The 17,303-nt window shown below is 38.2% G+C and overlaps 4 protein-coding genes across 4 annotated transcripts; 1 reads left to right on the forward strand and 3 right to left on the reverse strand.

Annotated features, from left to right (window-relative positions):
* Window positions 1-532: 532 nt before the first annotated feature.
* Window positions 533-6,155, reverse strand: LOC135938387 (uncharacterized). The gene is made up of 15 exons (XM_065482006.1): window positions 5,817-6,155; window positions 5,561-5,764; window positions 5,325-5,492; window positions 5,032-5,266; window positions 4,751-4,972; window positions 4,335-4,586; window positions 4,069-4,237; window positions 2,715-2,846; window positions 2,386-2,605; window positions 2,109-2,315; window positions 1,879-2,046; window positions 1,581-1,821; window positions 1,274-1,495; window positions 851-1,102; window positions 533-769 (listed from the first exon to the last, which is right to left on the reverse strand). The coding sequence occupies exons 1-15, from the start codon at window positions 6,153-6,155 to the stop codon at window positions 603-605; spliced, it is 3,198 nt and encodes a 1,065-aa protein (XP_065338078.1). The 3' UTR covers window positions 533-602.
* A 212-nt stretch (window positions 6,156-6,367) lies between these two features.
* LOC135938388 (cytochrome P450 6B1-like) lies at window positions 6,368-9,200 on the reverse strand. Its single transcript, XM_065482007.1, has 7 exons — window positions 8,832-9,200; window positions 8,143-8,346; window positions 7,925-8,092; window positions 7,696-7,876; window positions 7,429-7,642; window positions 6,601-6,866; window positions 6,368-6,543 (listed from the first exon to the last, which is right to left on the reverse strand). The coding sequence occupies exons 1-7, from the start codon at window positions 9,168-9,170 to the stop codon at window positions 6,377-6,379; spliced, it is 1,539 nt and encodes a 512-aa protein (XP_065338079.1). The 5' UTR covers window positions 9,171-9,200; the 3' UTR covers window positions 6,368-6,376.
* An 883-nt stretch (window positions 9,201-10,083) lies between these two features.
* Window positions 10,084-11,728, forward strand: LOC135938389 (N-acetylneuraminate lyase-like). Its single transcript, XM_065482009.1, has 5 exons — window positions 10,084-10,236; window positions 10,286-10,454; window positions 10,736-10,899; window positions 10,953-11,124; window positions 11,574-11,728. Exons 1-5 carry the CDS (start codon window positions 10,084-10,086, stop codon window positions 11,726-11,728), a joined length of 813 nt encoding a protein of 270 aa, XP_065338081.1.
* Window positions 11,729-11,776: 48 nt separating this feature from the next.
* On the reverse strand, window positions 11,777-16,061 carry LOC135938985 (twist-related protein 2-like). The gene is made up of 3 exons (XM_065483085.1): window positions 15,715-16,061; window positions 14,464-14,855; window positions 11,777-11,884 (listed from the first exon to the last, which is right to left on the reverse strand). The coding sequence occupies exons 1-2, from the start codon at window positions 16,015-16,017 to the stop codon at window positions 14,484-14,486; spliced, it is 675 nt and encodes a 224-aa protein (XP_065339157.1). The 5' UTR covers window positions 16,018-16,061; the 3' UTR covers window positions 11,777-11,884; window positions 14,464-14,483.
* Between the last annotated feature and the right edge of the window lie 1,242 nt (window positions 16,062-17,303).

A 17,303-nucleotide genomic window follows, 5' to 3' on the forward strand; every position in this document is an offset into this window, starting at 1 on the left:
TCATAGCCCTGAATTTGCTGTCAGGATTGGCTAGCGAATTTCATTTTATGCCGAAAGCGTTTTCTGCGACTCACTCAACGCGGCGATTAATAAATTGAGGCGCCAGACGTCACGCTCGAAAATAAACACATTTGGCCGTGCAGCTGCCGCTCTGGAGTTTTGCTTCGTGAGTAGACATCTCTGGTCAGTGTTCAGGACACGCCAGTTGCTGAATTTCAAGCAAAAACCTCCCACTAATTGTTTTTAAAAGTGGGATAATTTTTCTGCCATATTAAAGCGCAGAATTAAACACCATAGAATTATTTATTTTATATTGCTTCAAAAATTTTGAAGTTTTTTATTTAGTTTTCAATGCAGCTAGTTTGAGTAATAATTTAAATCCAGTCAAATATAATTTAAATTAATGTCAAACAAAAAAGCTCACAAACATTTCAGCGACATTTTTTGTAAAAATTTTGATTGATATTTAAATTTGTCTTTGATTAAATATATTTCGCCTGAATCAAAAAAATATTCCATTGAAACAGGTGGGTTGCAATTCAAACGACTGACTTTATTTACACAAATATTTTCCAGGTAGATGACATCCGCACGATATGAACTTATTTACGCTCCTGCAAATTCACGTAGACTCCTCCCAAAGCACTAATAATCGGTCTCTTGGGATCAATTTTCGGTGGATAAACTGTTTCTTTGCTAGGCGAGACGTCAAATTTGCTCAGGACTGACGCTAGGCATACTTTGATTTGAACCAGAGCAAATCTCATCCCTGGAAAATAAATCAAATGAAAATTAACAAAACACTCACCAAATGTATTCAAAATTAATTAATTTTATTTAATGAAAAGACCTATGCAATGTCGCGGTCCGTCTCCAAAAGGCATGTGTAGGTATTGCAGTTTGTGCAGTGCGTTGTCATCGCTGAAACGGCCAGGGTCAAACCTCTCCGGCTCCGGAAAGTACTTGGCATCGTTTTGGATCGAGTATATTGGGATCATGATTGGAGTTCCTTTATCAACGTGTACGTTGGTGCCTGGTATGATGTAGTTTTTGGTGCAAATCCGCAGCAATGCACCAGTCGGAGGATACTTTCGCAGCGTTTCTGAAACATATATTGTTAACGTTCTAAATTTTTAAAGTAAGTAGGGTTATTTGACAATTCCAAAGTCGCTCTTCCTGAGCATGAAGAAATCCATTAGATAGATTATTTGTGTTTTTATCGTTCTCTCAAAACTGTTATTCTCGAACAAGAAATTGTTATAAAAAAATATACCTTGGATAATGCAATCGAGGTAAACCATTTCTTTCAGCGCATCAAAAGTTAGGCTGCCGCCGTGTTTGCTCAAGACCTGGTCGATTTCGGCTTGAGCTCGTTGCTGGCATTGATAATCTAGTGCTAGCTCCAAGCACGCAAAGGAAATTATTGTTGATGAAGTTTCAAAACCAGCCAGGAAGAAAATGGTTGCTTGAGCAGTCAAGTCATCGTGGGAAATAACTGTAATTTATTAAGATCATGAGTTTATTACAAAGAAAATTTGGAAAACGAATGCAAAACTCAAAAGCACTGAAATATTGTTCACGCTCTGTACTTGTTGAGGCACGTTGGTCTTCTTCAAATCCACCTAGTTGTCTGCTCTCGTATTCGTCCTCGGCATTGTCTACCGAAATTGAGCCCTTATCCTTCAGTTCAATCAGCAGCTGTAGAAAGTCTTTTCGCATTTGTCCCGTTTTCCTTCTGCTCTCCATCATCTCCTTGACCATATTACGGAAGTAATTGGTCAAATCCTTCTCAATAAACTCGAATTTGAGCAATTTTGCAACCTTCACAAATTATAAAATGAAAAAAATGTCAATTAATTAAAAAGTCATTTCTCTCACCTCCGGCACAAAAATAATACAGAGCGTCTTGATTCCTCTCAGAAAATTGAAATCGACTAACTTTTTGCCCATGGCCATGAAGGTAGTGTTTGGGTTCTCTATTGAATTGCACTGCACGCCAAAAACGCAAGTGCCAATCGCGTCAGTTGTATAGCTCACCGCAGCTTCCTAAATCAAAAGTTAGTAGAAAGAATTATTGCATAATTATATATTTTTAACTAGCTGCCCACCTTAATGTTGACTTTACCATCTGATTTATTGGCAGTATTTGCCAAAAATGTCTGCAGTGTTTTGCCAACTTCAGCGATGAGCGGCGTCATCATTTTTATTTTTCCTGATGTAAATGTTGGAGAGAGTTTACTTCTCATCTCCTTCCATCGGTGTCCTTCCAAATTGAACAGATTCTTCGCCACCAATGGGTTTAGTTCTTCATCAAGCTGAACAAATTTTCCAAAAAAAAAAAAATGTTTAATACATTATATAGCTATATACAAATTCTTAATTCACCTGCAGACCGTGATCATGAAAATGAGCGAAATCCTTAACGACAATACTCTTGATCAGCTCAGGATCATTGACGAGAAGAGCCGGCTGTCTTCCCTGAAAATATCCCACAATGCTCTCATTGCTGAACTTTTTATAAATTTTGTCGATGCATATGATTCTGTGCTCCCGCAAGGTCATGGCCGAGAAAAGTGAGCCAAAAAAGGGTAAGCCCTTTTCATATCTGAAACACAGTCGAATTATTTAACTCAATTTCGAATTACCTATTTCTCTCTACTTAAAATACAAGATTTAGCTATATAATTTTAGTCAGATATTTAGAGTTTCAGTACCTGACACCTCTTTTCTTCCAATGGTCAAAATTCGAAGTAAGGAAGTAATAGAGCAGTCCCAGAAAAACGACCCACAGGCCCAAAGGCACGATGAGCCAGAGCGACAAGGACCAGATCATTTTATGCGTCGCCAGTCAGCTGCGTAAGCGAACCGAGTGGAGACTATTATTTGTTGTATATTAGTTTGGAGACGAATACTTTTTTCATCGGCCTTGGCTAACCCGAAGACGTCGGAGTACACGTGCAAATTGAATGGCGCATTTAGGATGAGCGCTTGATAAAAGAGTAATTTAAACAGCGGTCACCCCTAGGTGATACTCTGCTGGAATTGATTTAAATTTTTAGAATAGTTCAATTCGAATTTTCCGTATAATTGTTATAGTTATTTCCCATAATGATAACTTTTAATAAGTGCGTGAGTCCCTGTCTCTTAATTGTTGCGCTTTAATTTAATTCTGGTCCATGAATTTTTTACTTGAACTTAAATACACAAAATATTTCCGGTCTTTGCTTGAATCTTCTTCTGTGTAACGGTAACGTTTCAGTTTATATCTATAGAGTTATTTTTTTATCGGCACGGTCCATGGTCCATCTAAAAAATTTATATCTCTCTGCGTCTCATCGTAAGTGAAGTCGTTCGAGAGGCAACGCCACCTCCGGACTGATGAGAAAGTTTCTCTCCCAGAGTGTTTTGACCTTGGTTAACAGTATCAAAACAAAGTCTGCGACGGCGAGAGAGTACACTGTTTTTATCACGGCGATAATTCTATTTTTCCCATCAGCTACACAACTGAATTGTCATTGTTCAGACTTTTGGCATCAATTTCAGTTGTTCCAGTTAAAAATGGCCAGCAATAAGTTTAACTTCGATGGGTACATGGCACCGGTTTTCACCCCGTTTGATGAGTATGTGTTATTGTTAATTTTCATTGCGTTGTTTACAAACCAGCACTTCTACAGCTTGCAACAATTGGAGATAGGAGTTATTCCAGCCTACTCAAATTACTTGCACGCAGCTGGAGTTAGAGGAATTCTGGGTAAGTTATTTATACTTCAGGCATTTTGAGACGTAATTGTGTTTTAAATATATTTGGAAATATTTAATTCACTGCTGCTATATATTTAAATTCTTTATTGTTAAAAACTTTAAAAAATATAGTTACTTTCAAATAATAAAATTGTTGAATAATAATTTTATGGCTCTTATCAGCATGTACTTAATTTACTAATAGTAATTTAAATTTTGGTGAGGAAAAATATTAGTTTATAGTACGTCCAATTTATTTAGACTATCAGAGACAATATATTTTAGGATCGAATTTTTAAACATTTTAAAATCTGACGGTCGTTTTACTCTTCACTGCGGGCTTTGACATGCACCCAAACGCCACCCTTTACGGCCAGCACAAATTGTTGCGGATCGATTACTGGAGGGTACTTCGTTTCCTTAGCTAATGTCACTTCAAATTTGCTGAAAATCGAGGCCAGACCCATTTTCGACTGAACGAGAGCAAAGCGGTTGCCTGCAAAAAAAGGAATTTAATCAAATGCCATATTTTTTATTTGCTTCGCGTCTGACTCTGAGTTTTCTCAAATGTTTATGCAAAAACATTAATTTACCAATGCACTGGCGAGGTCCTTCTCCGAAAGGCATGTGCAGGTATTGGTACTTGTGCAGGGCGTTTTCTTCCAAGAAACGATCAGGATCAAAAGCTTCAGGATTAGGGAAATATTTTGGATCGTTTTGGATGGAGAAAGTTGGGATGATAACTGGTGTTCCCTCTTCAATCTGTACATTGGTGCCGGGAATGATGTAGTTTTTGGTGCAGATGCGCATCAGATTTCCTGCCGGTGGATACTTGCGCAACGATTCTAGTTATCAATCAAAATTTTTTTAAATATTCACACTAATGACCGTAGTTCATTGTCCAAGTTTTTTTTAGATTAAAAAATCTAATAGACAATTCCACCCTTTAAATATAATAAGAACAAAGCCACTTTGTTATTGTAATTATGGTTTTAAATAAATTTTTAACCTTGGATGACGGCGTCCAAATACTTCATCTCCTTTAGGGCATCGTAGGTGAGTTTCCCATTGTGGTTGCTCAGGGCTCGGTCGATGTCATCCTGGAGTTTTCTCTGTACGTCAGGGTTGGTTGCCAGCTCAAGACAGGAAAACGAAATCAATGTTGATGACGTTTCAAAGCCAGCGAGGAAAAAGACCACTGCCTGGGCAGTCAGGTCGTCGTCAGTCAGGGCTGGTAGTAAGATTAATACTTGCAACTGCTAATAATTAGTTGTTTATTTATTCTCTCACTCTGAGACTCGTCCTGCGGAGGTAAAGCGAATCCGTTCTGCTGTTTTATCTCCTTTTCGTCTTCGGTGGTGTCGACCGACACACTTCCTTTTTCTTTCAGTTCGATCAACAATTGAATGAAGTCTTTACGGATCTCTTTCGTTTTCTTCCTCAGCTCCATCACGTCCTTTACCAACCGGCGGAAAAAGTTTGTCAATTCTTCGTTGATGAAAGCTAATCTCAACTTGATACCGATCTGTAGTTGTTTGAATTATTAATATTATTAAAGGAGTTTCCCTTAAATATACACAAACCTCTGGTAAAAACATAATGATAAAGGCCTTAATGGCCCTCCAGGCATCCATGTGGATCAATTTTTTCCCCATAACCTTTAACTCAGAGTTGGGATTGTCAATTGAGTTGCAATTGATTCCAAAAGCGCAACTTCCAATTACATCCACTGTGTATCGAGAGGATAGATCCTGCAACACATTATTCCAAATGCATCTCAGTTATGAAACATATGCTTTAATAGTAGCAAAAAAATGACCTTCATTTCGACAGCTCTCCCGCTCATGGACAGATCGGTCAGGTTTTTCTGTAAGTTCTGGCCGACTTCTTCCATCAGAGGTGTCATTAATTTAATTTTTCCGGAGGTGAAGGTCGGTGACAATTTACTCCTCATAACCTTCCACTTGTGTCCTTCCAGATTGAAAAGATTCTTCGCTTCCATAGGATCCGCTTCCTCGTTAATCTAGTATTGATATGGATTAAAAATTCTGAAAGTTTGTTTTTTCTATCTTTACCTTAAATCCGTGGTCATAGAAGTGGGCGAAATCTTTGACGATTATATTTTTGATCAGTTCAGGGTCTCTGACCAACAAAGATGCCCTTTTGCCCTGGAAGAAACCGACAAACTTTTCGCCTTCGAATTTCTTGTAAATGTAATCCAAATTTTCCATCATGTGCTCCTTCAGAGTCATAGCGCGCATCAGCGAGCCGAAAAAGGGCACACCAGGTTCATACTTAACACCCTTCTTCTTCCAATTGTCGAACTGGCTGGTCAAAAAGGCGTACGTGAGGCCCGCAAGGATGGCCAGCAGGCCCAGCAGCACGTTCAACCAAAGCGGTAGCATCCACCACATCTCGACAACGAGTGATTCGTTTTTATCTTTCGATCCTAACTGGTAACTGAGCTCGGCTCTTTAATCGCCGGCTCGGTTTGGCCTTGGCGGAGTGATCTTCAAAAAGGTGTGAGTCATTGTTATTCAATTGCCGGCGCAACGCGTAGGTGGAGTGCAAAAAAGGAAATGAAGCATTTTGTATGTTGGCAGAGGCAAAATTTATTACAAAAGAATGAGCTTATTCAAATTCTTTCCTCAATGTTGAGCCAAATGCCGCCCAGCGGCGTTGAAATCAGAGTCTTCGGGTCAAACCGCAGAGGTTGGTTGGTCAGCTCGTTCAGTGTCAACCTAAATTTACTCAAAACTATCGCAAGTGCCATTTTTATTTGAACAAATGCAAATCTCTGTCCTGAAATGTATGGTGATCATATAATTATTTAAAATAATAATTTAGCGGATTACTCACCTATGCAATGTCTTGGTCCTTCTCCAAACGGCAAATGAACAAACTGACTTTTGCCTTTCGAGTTTTCACCCCAAAATCGTTCAGGATCAAATATTTCCGGGTTTGGGAAGTACTTTGGATCGTTTTGTAGTGAGTAGCTTGGTATCAGCAGCATTGTTCCTTTCTCAACTAGAACCTCTGTGTTAGGAATTATGTAATTCTCTGTGCAGACGCGCATTAAGTTGCCAGCTGGTGGGTACTTTCGCAGAGCTTCTAAAATCCAACCACTAGTTAGTTAAAGCAATATAATAATTTAAATATTGATTTTATTTCGGATGTTGTAAAAATGTATGTCTGTAAAGTGAAAAATGAATTGTATATTTTTCAATGGTGGCACACATCATTTTTAAGATATTTAAAAATGGAAAATCTCTAGACAAAATATTTTTTTTTTTCAAAATTGTAAGAGTAGTAATGAAACAATTCAAAAAATCAAAAAATCATGCAGAGATTATAATCCAGCACTGGTTTGTATTTTCAATGTTGGCCTCATCAGCAAGCCTGGTTTTTACTTACCTTCTCTCACACTCGCCGTAAAATATGTGTGAGGGGATTCGTCAATTTTCATTTAGACTAGACTATTTTTTACATTTCAACTAGTTTAGAAAATCGTTGGAAACCAAGAGCTACCATTCAACGATTTCAACTTTGGTCATGTTTTGTTTGAAAAACAAATCTAATTTTAGTTTTGCAAACAAAATGTAACTTGTACGGTATAAACGTTAAATTTTGTTTTTCCTTCAGATCGTTGTAATATTTAAAATTGTGATCACTTCGTATTTTTTTTACCTTGAACAACGCAATTTCATTTCTTTCAGTGCTTCATGTGAAAGATTCCCATTAGAACCGGCCAATATAAAGTCGATTTCACTTTGCGCTCGATTTTGGATTTCCAAATTGCGGGACAGTTCATAACAGATGGTGGAAAGAGTCAACGCGGAAGTTTCAAATCCGGCTAGGAAGAACACGGCCGTTTGAGCCATCAGGTCGTCGTCGGTCAGTCCTTTTTTCTGATATTAGTTGACTGATTACTTTTCAAATATTAAAAGAACTCACGATTTGAGACACTTTCGGCGTTTGACTGTTTTCTTCTGTCTTTTAAATCAATTAGCAGCTGAATGAAATCCTTCCTTGATTCGCCTGTTTTCCTCCTCGCTTCAATCAAATTCTTCACTAAGTTACGGAAAAATGCCGTCACCGTGCTGTCCATAATCACGAATTTTAACCTATCTGCAATCTGAAGTCTTTGCTAGTGAAATTCAAACTGTAAAATAACTTTTTTTACCTCAGGGAGATTTATGACGGTGAAAATTTTGATCGCCCGCCAAAAATCAACATGTGCTATTTTTTCTCCCATTGTGCGCATCTTGTTTTTAGGGTTGTTGATCGAGTTGCATTCAATGCCAAAAACGCAACTGCTGATCACATCTGTCGAATAACGTGCGAAAACTTCCTGATTTGCAGTTAAATTATGCTTTGCTTATTAATCTTATTTATGTGCACCTTTGCCTCGATAAGCCGCGATCCTTTGGTCACGGCACTCAGGTGTTCCTGCAAAGTCGTAGCCACTTCTTGCATCATTGGTGTCATCGTTTTGATTTTACCGGAAGTAAAAGTTGGGGTCAGTTTTGCTCTCATTTCTTTCCATCGCTCTCCGTCTAAGTTAAAAAGGTTTTTGCCTTGGATAGGGTCGATCTCCTCGTCGATCTATTAATATTTATATGTAAATTTGGTAAATATTTCAGCTTTGCAATGTAAATTGCCGCAATAGACTTTTCAATTAAAAAGTGCCCTGTAAACAATTAAATCGAACTTCCATCGATTTATACTGCAATAATTTTTGATTTCATGTTACTTTGTACATTATTGTATACATAAATTGTGCAGCTGTATAAGCAGTTAATTCTTCTGAATTGGCTGGATTTCCAAAATTTCTAAATAAATAATTGCTGTTTTCAAAAAAAAAAAAATATTTACAATTTGGTAGGGCTTAAAACTATTTACAGTTATTTTTTATTTTCCATTTTAAAGGTTTCTAAGCACTATACTTGGTTTGAATAATATTTTATTTATCTGTCTGTTCGTTTTTACATGCAGTTAATTTGTAAGAAGATATTTTGACTGACACTGAAATTGCAATATAGCGATAAAATTATTAAATTGAATATTCATATGAGATTCGTGGTACGAACCCTGAATCCGTGGTCGTGAAAGTTGCCGAAGTCTTTGACTGTGATGTGTTTAATGAGCTGCGGGTCTCTTACTAAAAGGGCTGGCCGGCGCCCCTGAAAAATCCCGACGAATCTTTCACTCCCGTACTTCTTGTAAAGATCATCCAAGTGTTGCATGAGCGGCTTCTGCAGAGTTACGGAAGGGTAAAGAGAACCAAAAAAAGGCAGCCCTTTTTCGAACACGACCCCTTTCTTCTGCCAATGGTCAAAGTGGCTCGTGAAAAAGCGGTACAACAATCCCAACACGATTGTCCAGAGAAAAATGCCGACGTTAAGCCAAATCGGTAAAGACCACAACATTTTTTACCAGGTGCAAAATGCTGACTGCGAGAAACTTTCGCCGGCGCATTGTAACAGAGGTTGTAGAAAGCAGATTGCTTAAACTCTAGCCGGTTTCGCACGTTATATGTTGTGCAATAATTTAGTTTCGCACAGATAATTTTTTAGTTATGCAGGAGATCTCTGCCCGAAACATTGCCACTGAAAGACACAAGTGGGGGGGGGGGGGGAAGGTGATTGCTGCTAATTGATTCGAAACAAATGAAAAGGAGTTTAGAAGGGTTTTTTTATTTTTAAAAACATTACGTTGCAGCTCTTGGATTTCCAAATATTTGATTGTTTTGAAAATTTATAACCGATTAAAATTATTTGCAAAGACTTAATGAAGTTTTAAAATAGGATGATGCAATCCAATCCAATCTTATCGAATCAATGTACTTAATGGCACATAATAACATTGAAAAATGTAAACGGTTATTTGTTTTTCAAGATTGAAGTACCACACACCTGGATTAAAAGATAAAAACCCCACGTGACGTTCGCAAATTGCATTGTAACCAAATTTTGTCACTATATTATAAAGCTACCATTTTAAAATAGACTGAAAATAACTTCAATAATTCACATTTTTCCTATTTTATCAAACAATAAAGGTTGACACTAAAATTTAAAAAATTAAGGAAATAACTATTCTCGCAGGTTCTCACACTGAACAGCAGCTGTTTTGGCCTCTCGGGCCTCATCACTTATTTATCTGCTTGACACTGGCCGTTAAAAGCTGTTGACTGCAGAAATAATAAAGCATTCTAACTAAATGTACATTTTTTGCTTTAACTATTTTCACATTGAATTCAATATGAAATGGTAACAATCCTCATTTGCTTCGATCGAAATAAAAGAATAAAAAACCTACCCTATTTAACTTTGTCAAAAAATGCCTGCAGTAAACGGCACCTCGGGCGAAGGATGCGCGCAGAACTTGGAGGAGCGAAAAGCTGTGGCGGAGGCGTGGATGCAGTGCCGGCCCGCGGGCCAAACCATCGTGGTGCAGGTGGGCGGAGGACCGCTGCCAGATGTGCTCGCTTTGGTAACAAAAAACACTTGAAACAAATTAAGAACCGAACAAAGGAAATTAGGCGAAGCACGCTGAGAGCCTCAAAGTGGACGGAATCATGTGTCTTCACGACTTGTTCTTCCGGCCGGCCAACGTCGAGCAACTGGTGCAATACTTGGCCCTGGTCAGCGCTGCTGCCCCTAACACGCCGCTTTTCTACTACCATTTGCCCGGTTTCACTGGAGTCAATTGTAAGGGTCAAACATGTTAGATTTACAAGAATTTAAGAAACTCTGCGTTACGCCATCGATTATTGTCCCTCTCTTTGATTTTTTTTAATCTTAACTTCGTTTTTTCTATAGTATGAAAGGAAATATAAAAGCTTATTCTACGTAAATTAGTTAATTAGTTCAGAATTTTATTACTTCCAAATGTTATTTTTCAGTCCCCGCACAAGCTTTAATTATTGACGCTAAAAGACAATTTTAAATTAGCAGCTAGGAGTTTGATAATTATTTAATTCAATTTTTAGTGAGCATGAGTTCCTTGCTGGAGAAATGTGCAGCAGAGGGCAAGGTGCCAACCTTCGCCGGACTAAAGTTTACGAGTTCCGATTTGCAAGAGCTGGCCAAATGCGTGCAGGTGATCAAAAGGTACAGCGACAAGAATTTCCGCGTCTTCCTAGGCTGTGATGACGTGAGTCTTTGATTTCACTCTCAAAAATCAAGTAATATTTTGTATATGTTTAGCTGTTGCTGCCGGCATACACGCTGGGTTCAATCTCCGCCATCGGCACCACGTTCAACATATTCCCCGAGGCAACTTTAAGGCTGGAAAGAATGTTGCACCAGGGTGACTTTAAGAAGGCGGCCAGGGCGCAGGAAGCTCTCTCGAAAGTCGTCAACCTCATCACTGAGAATGGTTAGACGTCTTGTTAATGTCTGCTGAGTTAATTTTGCTTTTTCTGAATTTTGTTTAACGTAAATTGAAAACAAGCATGCATTAAATACTTAGTACCTCATGTCCCTGAGATCAACAAAAATTTAGCAAAAATAGGGAAATCGTTTGAAAACTGTAGTTATAACAATAATTAATTTGTGACAGCAAGTAAAATTAAATTTAGTTCTGATTTCCTTATTTTTTCTCATAATTTAGAACAGGCGGGAATAATTGCTTTTCCCTGTAGCAATGCATGATCCTAAAAAATACTCACTGTCTGTGTTTCCCTTTATCACAAATTAATTTCAAAATTCCCTCAAATGTTTTTATTCCTCAACTGAATCAGATGTGTAGGATGGAAAAGTTTGGGCTGTTTTCGAATGCTGCGCTGGAGTAAAACGTGTTTTGATAAATGATGTTTGTTTTGTTAGGACTGCGGCCGTGGGTACCGTGGATGAAGGCGGCGATGAGAGCGAGCACGGCCATCCAAGTCGGCCCGACCCGCAATCCTCAGAGCAGCCGCGAGGAGATCCCCGCCGCCGTCAGCGCTCAAATCAATAGCATTCTCACCGAAGCTATGCAATGATTTCCGACCTCAGGGGGAAAACGATAATTTCTTGCAAATGGTGCAACGTAAACAGAATATAAAAATACTTTATTTACAAAATCACAATTATTTCTTATTCCTTGGAAGGCTGCGCAGGTGGTCTCTTTTCCGCTTCTTTGGTAAGGGATTCGTACACTGTAAAACAAATAAAGAAATAATTAGAAACTGGGAGAGACTTTAGGGGAAACAATGTTCTTTTAATTTGGATGTTAATATTGAAATTAAATCCTATGCAAATAAGCAATGCCAATATTATCGATTCTTCTATAGAAATGTTTAGTCTAAAAAGGTCAGAGCCACATGAAAGTGTCTACAACTATAATCATTATATTATTTTCGCCTCCCTGCACTGAGGTCTTTTATTGAAACGTCAGATAATTGTCCATAAAGCCGCAGGAAAGATGCGAAAACCAGAAAACGGCGAGATCAAGCCCGTTAAGCTATTTGAGCATTTCGAGCCACTAAATTAACCATCTTTTGCGCCATCTCTGACATTCGACAGCCAGTCTTAGAGCTCAAATGACTCTCATTACCTTGACATTCCTGAGGATATCTTAACAATGTAAGCCAAATCTCAGGCTCGTTATAGTTTTTTGAGCATAAATCGCAATAATTTAAAATCGCCATTTTAAATACGGAAAGTAATTAATTTTACCTCTAAATGATTAATTCTGACTATCACAAGAAACATTTTTGCTTAAATAGGGTAGTTTTGGTGATGATTATCCCTCTTTTATTTTTAACGTTTCAAAACGTCTTCCTTGCACGAAATTACGACGCAAGTCCGATAAGATTATTTTCTCAAGCGCTCTACTCTCAGCATTGAAAATTAATCTTTTTGTAGCTCGCATGTAATTTTAGCTTGCTCTCGGGACGATTTATTTGTATTCCCGGCTGCACTGCGATGACGAGAGTGAGTGAATGGCGGCTCCCACCGAGAAGAAAGAAAAATAAATATACAAAAACAGTGGTATGCTGGTGTGCGCCAATTAAAGCCGCTGCTCATCAACGACGAAGAAAAAAGCTGTCATCGAGAGATAATAAAATCGACATCTGCGCATTGTCACTCCAGGCGCAGTTTCCCAGAGGCGCGGATCAATTTTCTACTTAGGATGCGACGAACAGAAAAATTCTCCTCAATTCAGTAATCGAGATGCCTTAACGGCTAGAAAAGTAATTTTCGCCCCTAACTGATTTTAACTGCGGGGGCGATGAACACTAGTTGCATCTCGGAAAGCAAAACAAAGTCGTGTCGCGTCATCATCCCCCCATTGCAGCTGCCACAACCACATGTGGCACCAGAGTCACTGGAGACGGACGGATATGAAAGCTTTTTTGCTCTGCCTGAATTTCCCTGCGAGCCTAATACAGTGGCGGAATTTCTGAAACGTTGGGGCCGAGTCATTAAAAAGCGAGGGCCAAACTAAACATAAAGCCTAACGAAATTTAATGATCTTAGTTTTTTGGTACGAGCATCAGTGGCTCAGACGTTCTTAATTAAAGTTAACTTGTAAAATAATAATAGAAAAATATGAAGGCATAATTCTCAGAATTTTCGTGGAAAACCTAAAAAAACTAATATTTTCCTCTAACATTCCTTGAATTGGGATCAAGGAAAAATAAACAATAATTGCTAAAACTAACTGAAACAATTTCTGTATATTTAAGACCTCTTTGGTGCCCATTTTAATGGCACTTAACTTTCATGTCATTCAATTGTTTGCGAATGTGTTGGCTTCATATGTAATTTACCATTTGGTTCCATATGAAAAAAGGTATTATTCAAAATTTTAAATTACAACATTAAAAATAACATTTTTAGAGGAGGGTAGATTAAAAAGGTTAATTTGATTAAATAGCAAATTTACGCAGACAAAAATTCAGCGAGGAATTTGAGTTGGCTGTGCGCGGCACTTTTTGCGATGTATATTGATTCGCACATTCCAACGCACAGCAGAGCACTACTTGCGTGTGCCAGTTTTATGTATTTATTTTAATTTGAAATTCTTTTCGATTAGTTTCACCCCTGCGCTTGAATCTCCATTGACACGTTTTTAAACCCTATTTGGCTATTTTTGTAGCGATTTTCTTGCTTTATCAAGTGGTTGGAATTTTTATGAAGGTTTTTTAGTTTCTAAATAGAGCGTTAAAGTCAAATATAAGGTTTCACTAGCGAATTTTGATCATTTTAGATGAAATAATGAACCATATTAGGGGGGTTTTCCCAGTCCACAAAATTTGTTTGGAGATTTTTCCTTCCAATTGTCTCTATACAGCACAAAATGTACTAGTTATAGCTCGGATTGACTTAACTATCTTTTCAAATTATTTAAACCAATCTTCTTTCATGAATATTGCATGATGGACAAAAAACGGCCGACATTGTTTAAACTCTCATTATGAAATTAAATTATATCTAGAGTCAAGAAATAATTAATGCCCAAAACCATTATTGGCGTTTTAAAGGCTTTTATCAGGCACTTTTGAGATTTAAATGGTTTTATTTAAGTTTTAGACTGTTTTGAGTTCTGAAGACAGATTTAGAATATTTTAAATGTGGATCAAAAATCTTAAAAAATGTGTTATTAGTGCTCTGTTGGTGTCCAGAATTCAGCAAACCTAATTTTCAACCTTAATTAAAATGAGCATCAATTATGAAGTCATTTGGTCTAATAAAAATAAAGTAAGAAACAGGTAACGATAAATAAATTTACCTGGCTGAAGGGGAGCGGCGTCACTGGGGGCTGTCAACGCCGTGGTACTCAGTCTGCATACGCCACACCCTGAAGCAGTAGCCGAGCTCTTCCCTGATCTTGTATGGGCTGGAGGGGCGCGAGACGGGCCCGCGAAAGGGCTGGTTGCACTGCACCACCTGGCTGAGAAATTCGATGTACTGCGCGGCCAGCATCAGGATCTGCTTCTTGGACAGTTTGTCGGACGGTAGGCTGGGCACGATGCGCCGCAGGTCCTCGAGCACCGTGTTCAGGTACTTGGTGCGCTGGCGCTCGCGGTGGTTGGCCACCGCGCGGCTCGACTCCAGCTCCTCGCCGCTCCGCACCGCGCTCGCTTTCCGCCGCGTTCGCTTCAACCTGCCCACCGCGCCCTCCTGTCCAAAATTTAGCAATTCGCCATTACATTTTCTTCGTTTTAAGTTTCTAATTACGTGCGTATAATATTAAAAATCATACATTGTTTAAAAAGAAAATCGCAATGCAAGTAAATAAGACTCTCTCTAAGGAAAGAAACAAAATTATAATTTTTGCTTAAAAATCAAATGCATTTTCAGCGGAAAATTCAAACTGTTTGCCTGGTGCTTCTAAACCATTTAATAGGCAATAAATCTCAAAATTTGGAGGATATGCTATGCGTAAAATGATGTAGGATATATCGAATTTTAGCCCTATTTAACTATGTAAATTAGTTCATCAGGGGTAATATTATTTAGTTGTGGAGCTCTGCGCCGATTTTTCTTTAATTTTATATTGGATTTGTATTATTTTAAAATCAAAATCATAAGCAAACAGGTGTTTGCTTGATCATGAAAGTATATTATGTCAATCAAGATAATCAATCGCTTGATGTGTTATTTCAGCCTTTCTGGAAAGTCCCTGGATTTTAGATTGTAGACAGGAAAATTGCTAATAGCTTTTGTTAATGGCTTTAAAATCTGATTCAATTAATATCACTAGTTTTTTTTTAGTTTTTGGTCTGAGGGGCCGAAACAGTAAGCTGTTCAGTACGAGAACACGTGAGATTATTTTACACTTGTAAATTCACACATCTTTAATTGGCTTTACTTTATTTCAATTAATTTCTCGCGTGTGCATTTTTTATTATTACTGAGTAAAAAGAGGAAGCATTTAATTCAACAGTATTTCAAGACTGGAGATATCTAGCAAGTTTTGTCTCTTAATTTACATTCAGATCTTATTTTATTGTTTCTGATGACAATTTTCGAAATTTACCTTAAGTACAGCATCATTTTGTTCGAGATCAGGTTGCAGGTGCAACGGGTCCTCCTCGTACTCTGGTTGCAAGTACGAGTCGTGATCATCAGCAGTCGGTGTGAACTCAAAATAACAATGTTGCGCTTCAGGGTGAGTTCCAAAGAAGTAGTTGTTGTTGACCTTCTTGGTGCTCAGGTCCATCAGCTGAGGCGAATAGTGGTCTTCGTCGTCCCAGCGCGGCGCCGACAGCAGTGGCGGCGCTGCCGCCGCGTGGTCGACCACCAAGTCGGGCTCCTGCTTGATTTCCGGGTAGAATTCCATGCTCTAAAGACGTCGACCGACTGATGCGTCGAGATGCCGGCAACCAGATGGGTTTGCGGTCTTCGGGGGTAGCAGATGCAGCAGCCAATCGCGCATCCACTTTCGTCCATGCATCGTCTCCTTGCTTTTCTTCGCTCCTGCAAGCGGCCTCTTTGGGCGAATTTAAGTGTCTCTTCTGCTCAAAACTGGTTTTAATTATTAAATATCATATTTTCTGGGCAAATTCATTTTCCTTTTTTTAGGAAACATAAAATAACTCATTGTTGACGCAGATGCTAAGAAAGGCACATGCTCTATAACAGGTTTTGTATTTTCCAGTTGAAATTAAATATCCGCAATGAATGTTATAATTAAAATTAAACTCTCTTTGTTGATCAAAACTTTATCTACAGCATCCAGCCAAATAGTTTTAAAACTGGCATTTTCTGTTATTGCCTAATTATAATGTAAGATGTAAGGGGGCAAATTTTTTAATATGAATATTAAAACAAAATAAATGCTGCTTAAAAAAGTTTAAAATATTTTATTTCATCCACAATTGAAGAGGATAATAAAGATACATAATAAAATAGAGCCATTAAAATTTAGCCTCGCTACATTTATGAATTCACAACAGTTGCCCTGCTGCTCCACAACACACATCTAATTTTTAATCTTCATCAGACTCTAGACGCTGTTGACAAATGAGTACGTCGTCTTGTACTTGATGCACTTTCTGAAAGGGAAAATTTATCGCTGCCAAAACGATTTTAATCACACAGGTGGATAACTCACCCTTTCGACCATGAAATGCAAGTCTTAGATGTTTTGATACACTTTTTAGGACCCAGGGTATCAAACACAGCTTGCGAACTGCTGTAGCATGCACACCGCCCACCTTTTTTAAACAACTCCTCAGCGGTGTGTCACACTCACAGGAATACCTTTTGAGAAAAAATTATTAAAAAACAGAAAAATGAAGAGAGGCAGGAACGATATTTTACCTTTGCTGCCCACTGTCGACGAGAGGATGATATGATCGAATAGGTGCACTGGTGCCCTATTAAATACCAAAACAAAATCTCCTCTGCACATGGAACAAGTGTCACGGGCACCAAATAAAAACAGATAAAAACTGTAAATAATTGATTTACTGTGTTATGAAATATTTTTATTTCTTTATTACTCCTTAATATACGGCTAACGATTCTCGCGACAAAATTTCCAAGGTAGGAAGTAATGTTTAACATCTGAGAAAAGGGTGAAGCGTTGATTCGGGACCATAAAAATTTTTATCGCGAGATTCA

This window comes from Cloeon dipterum, chromosome 3, assembly GCF_949628265.1.
Source record: "Cloeon dipterum chromosome 3, ieCloDipt1.1, whole genome shotgun sequence".
NCBI lineage: Eukaryota > Metazoa > Arthropoda > Insecta > Ephemeroptera > Baetidae > Cloeon > Cloeon dipterum.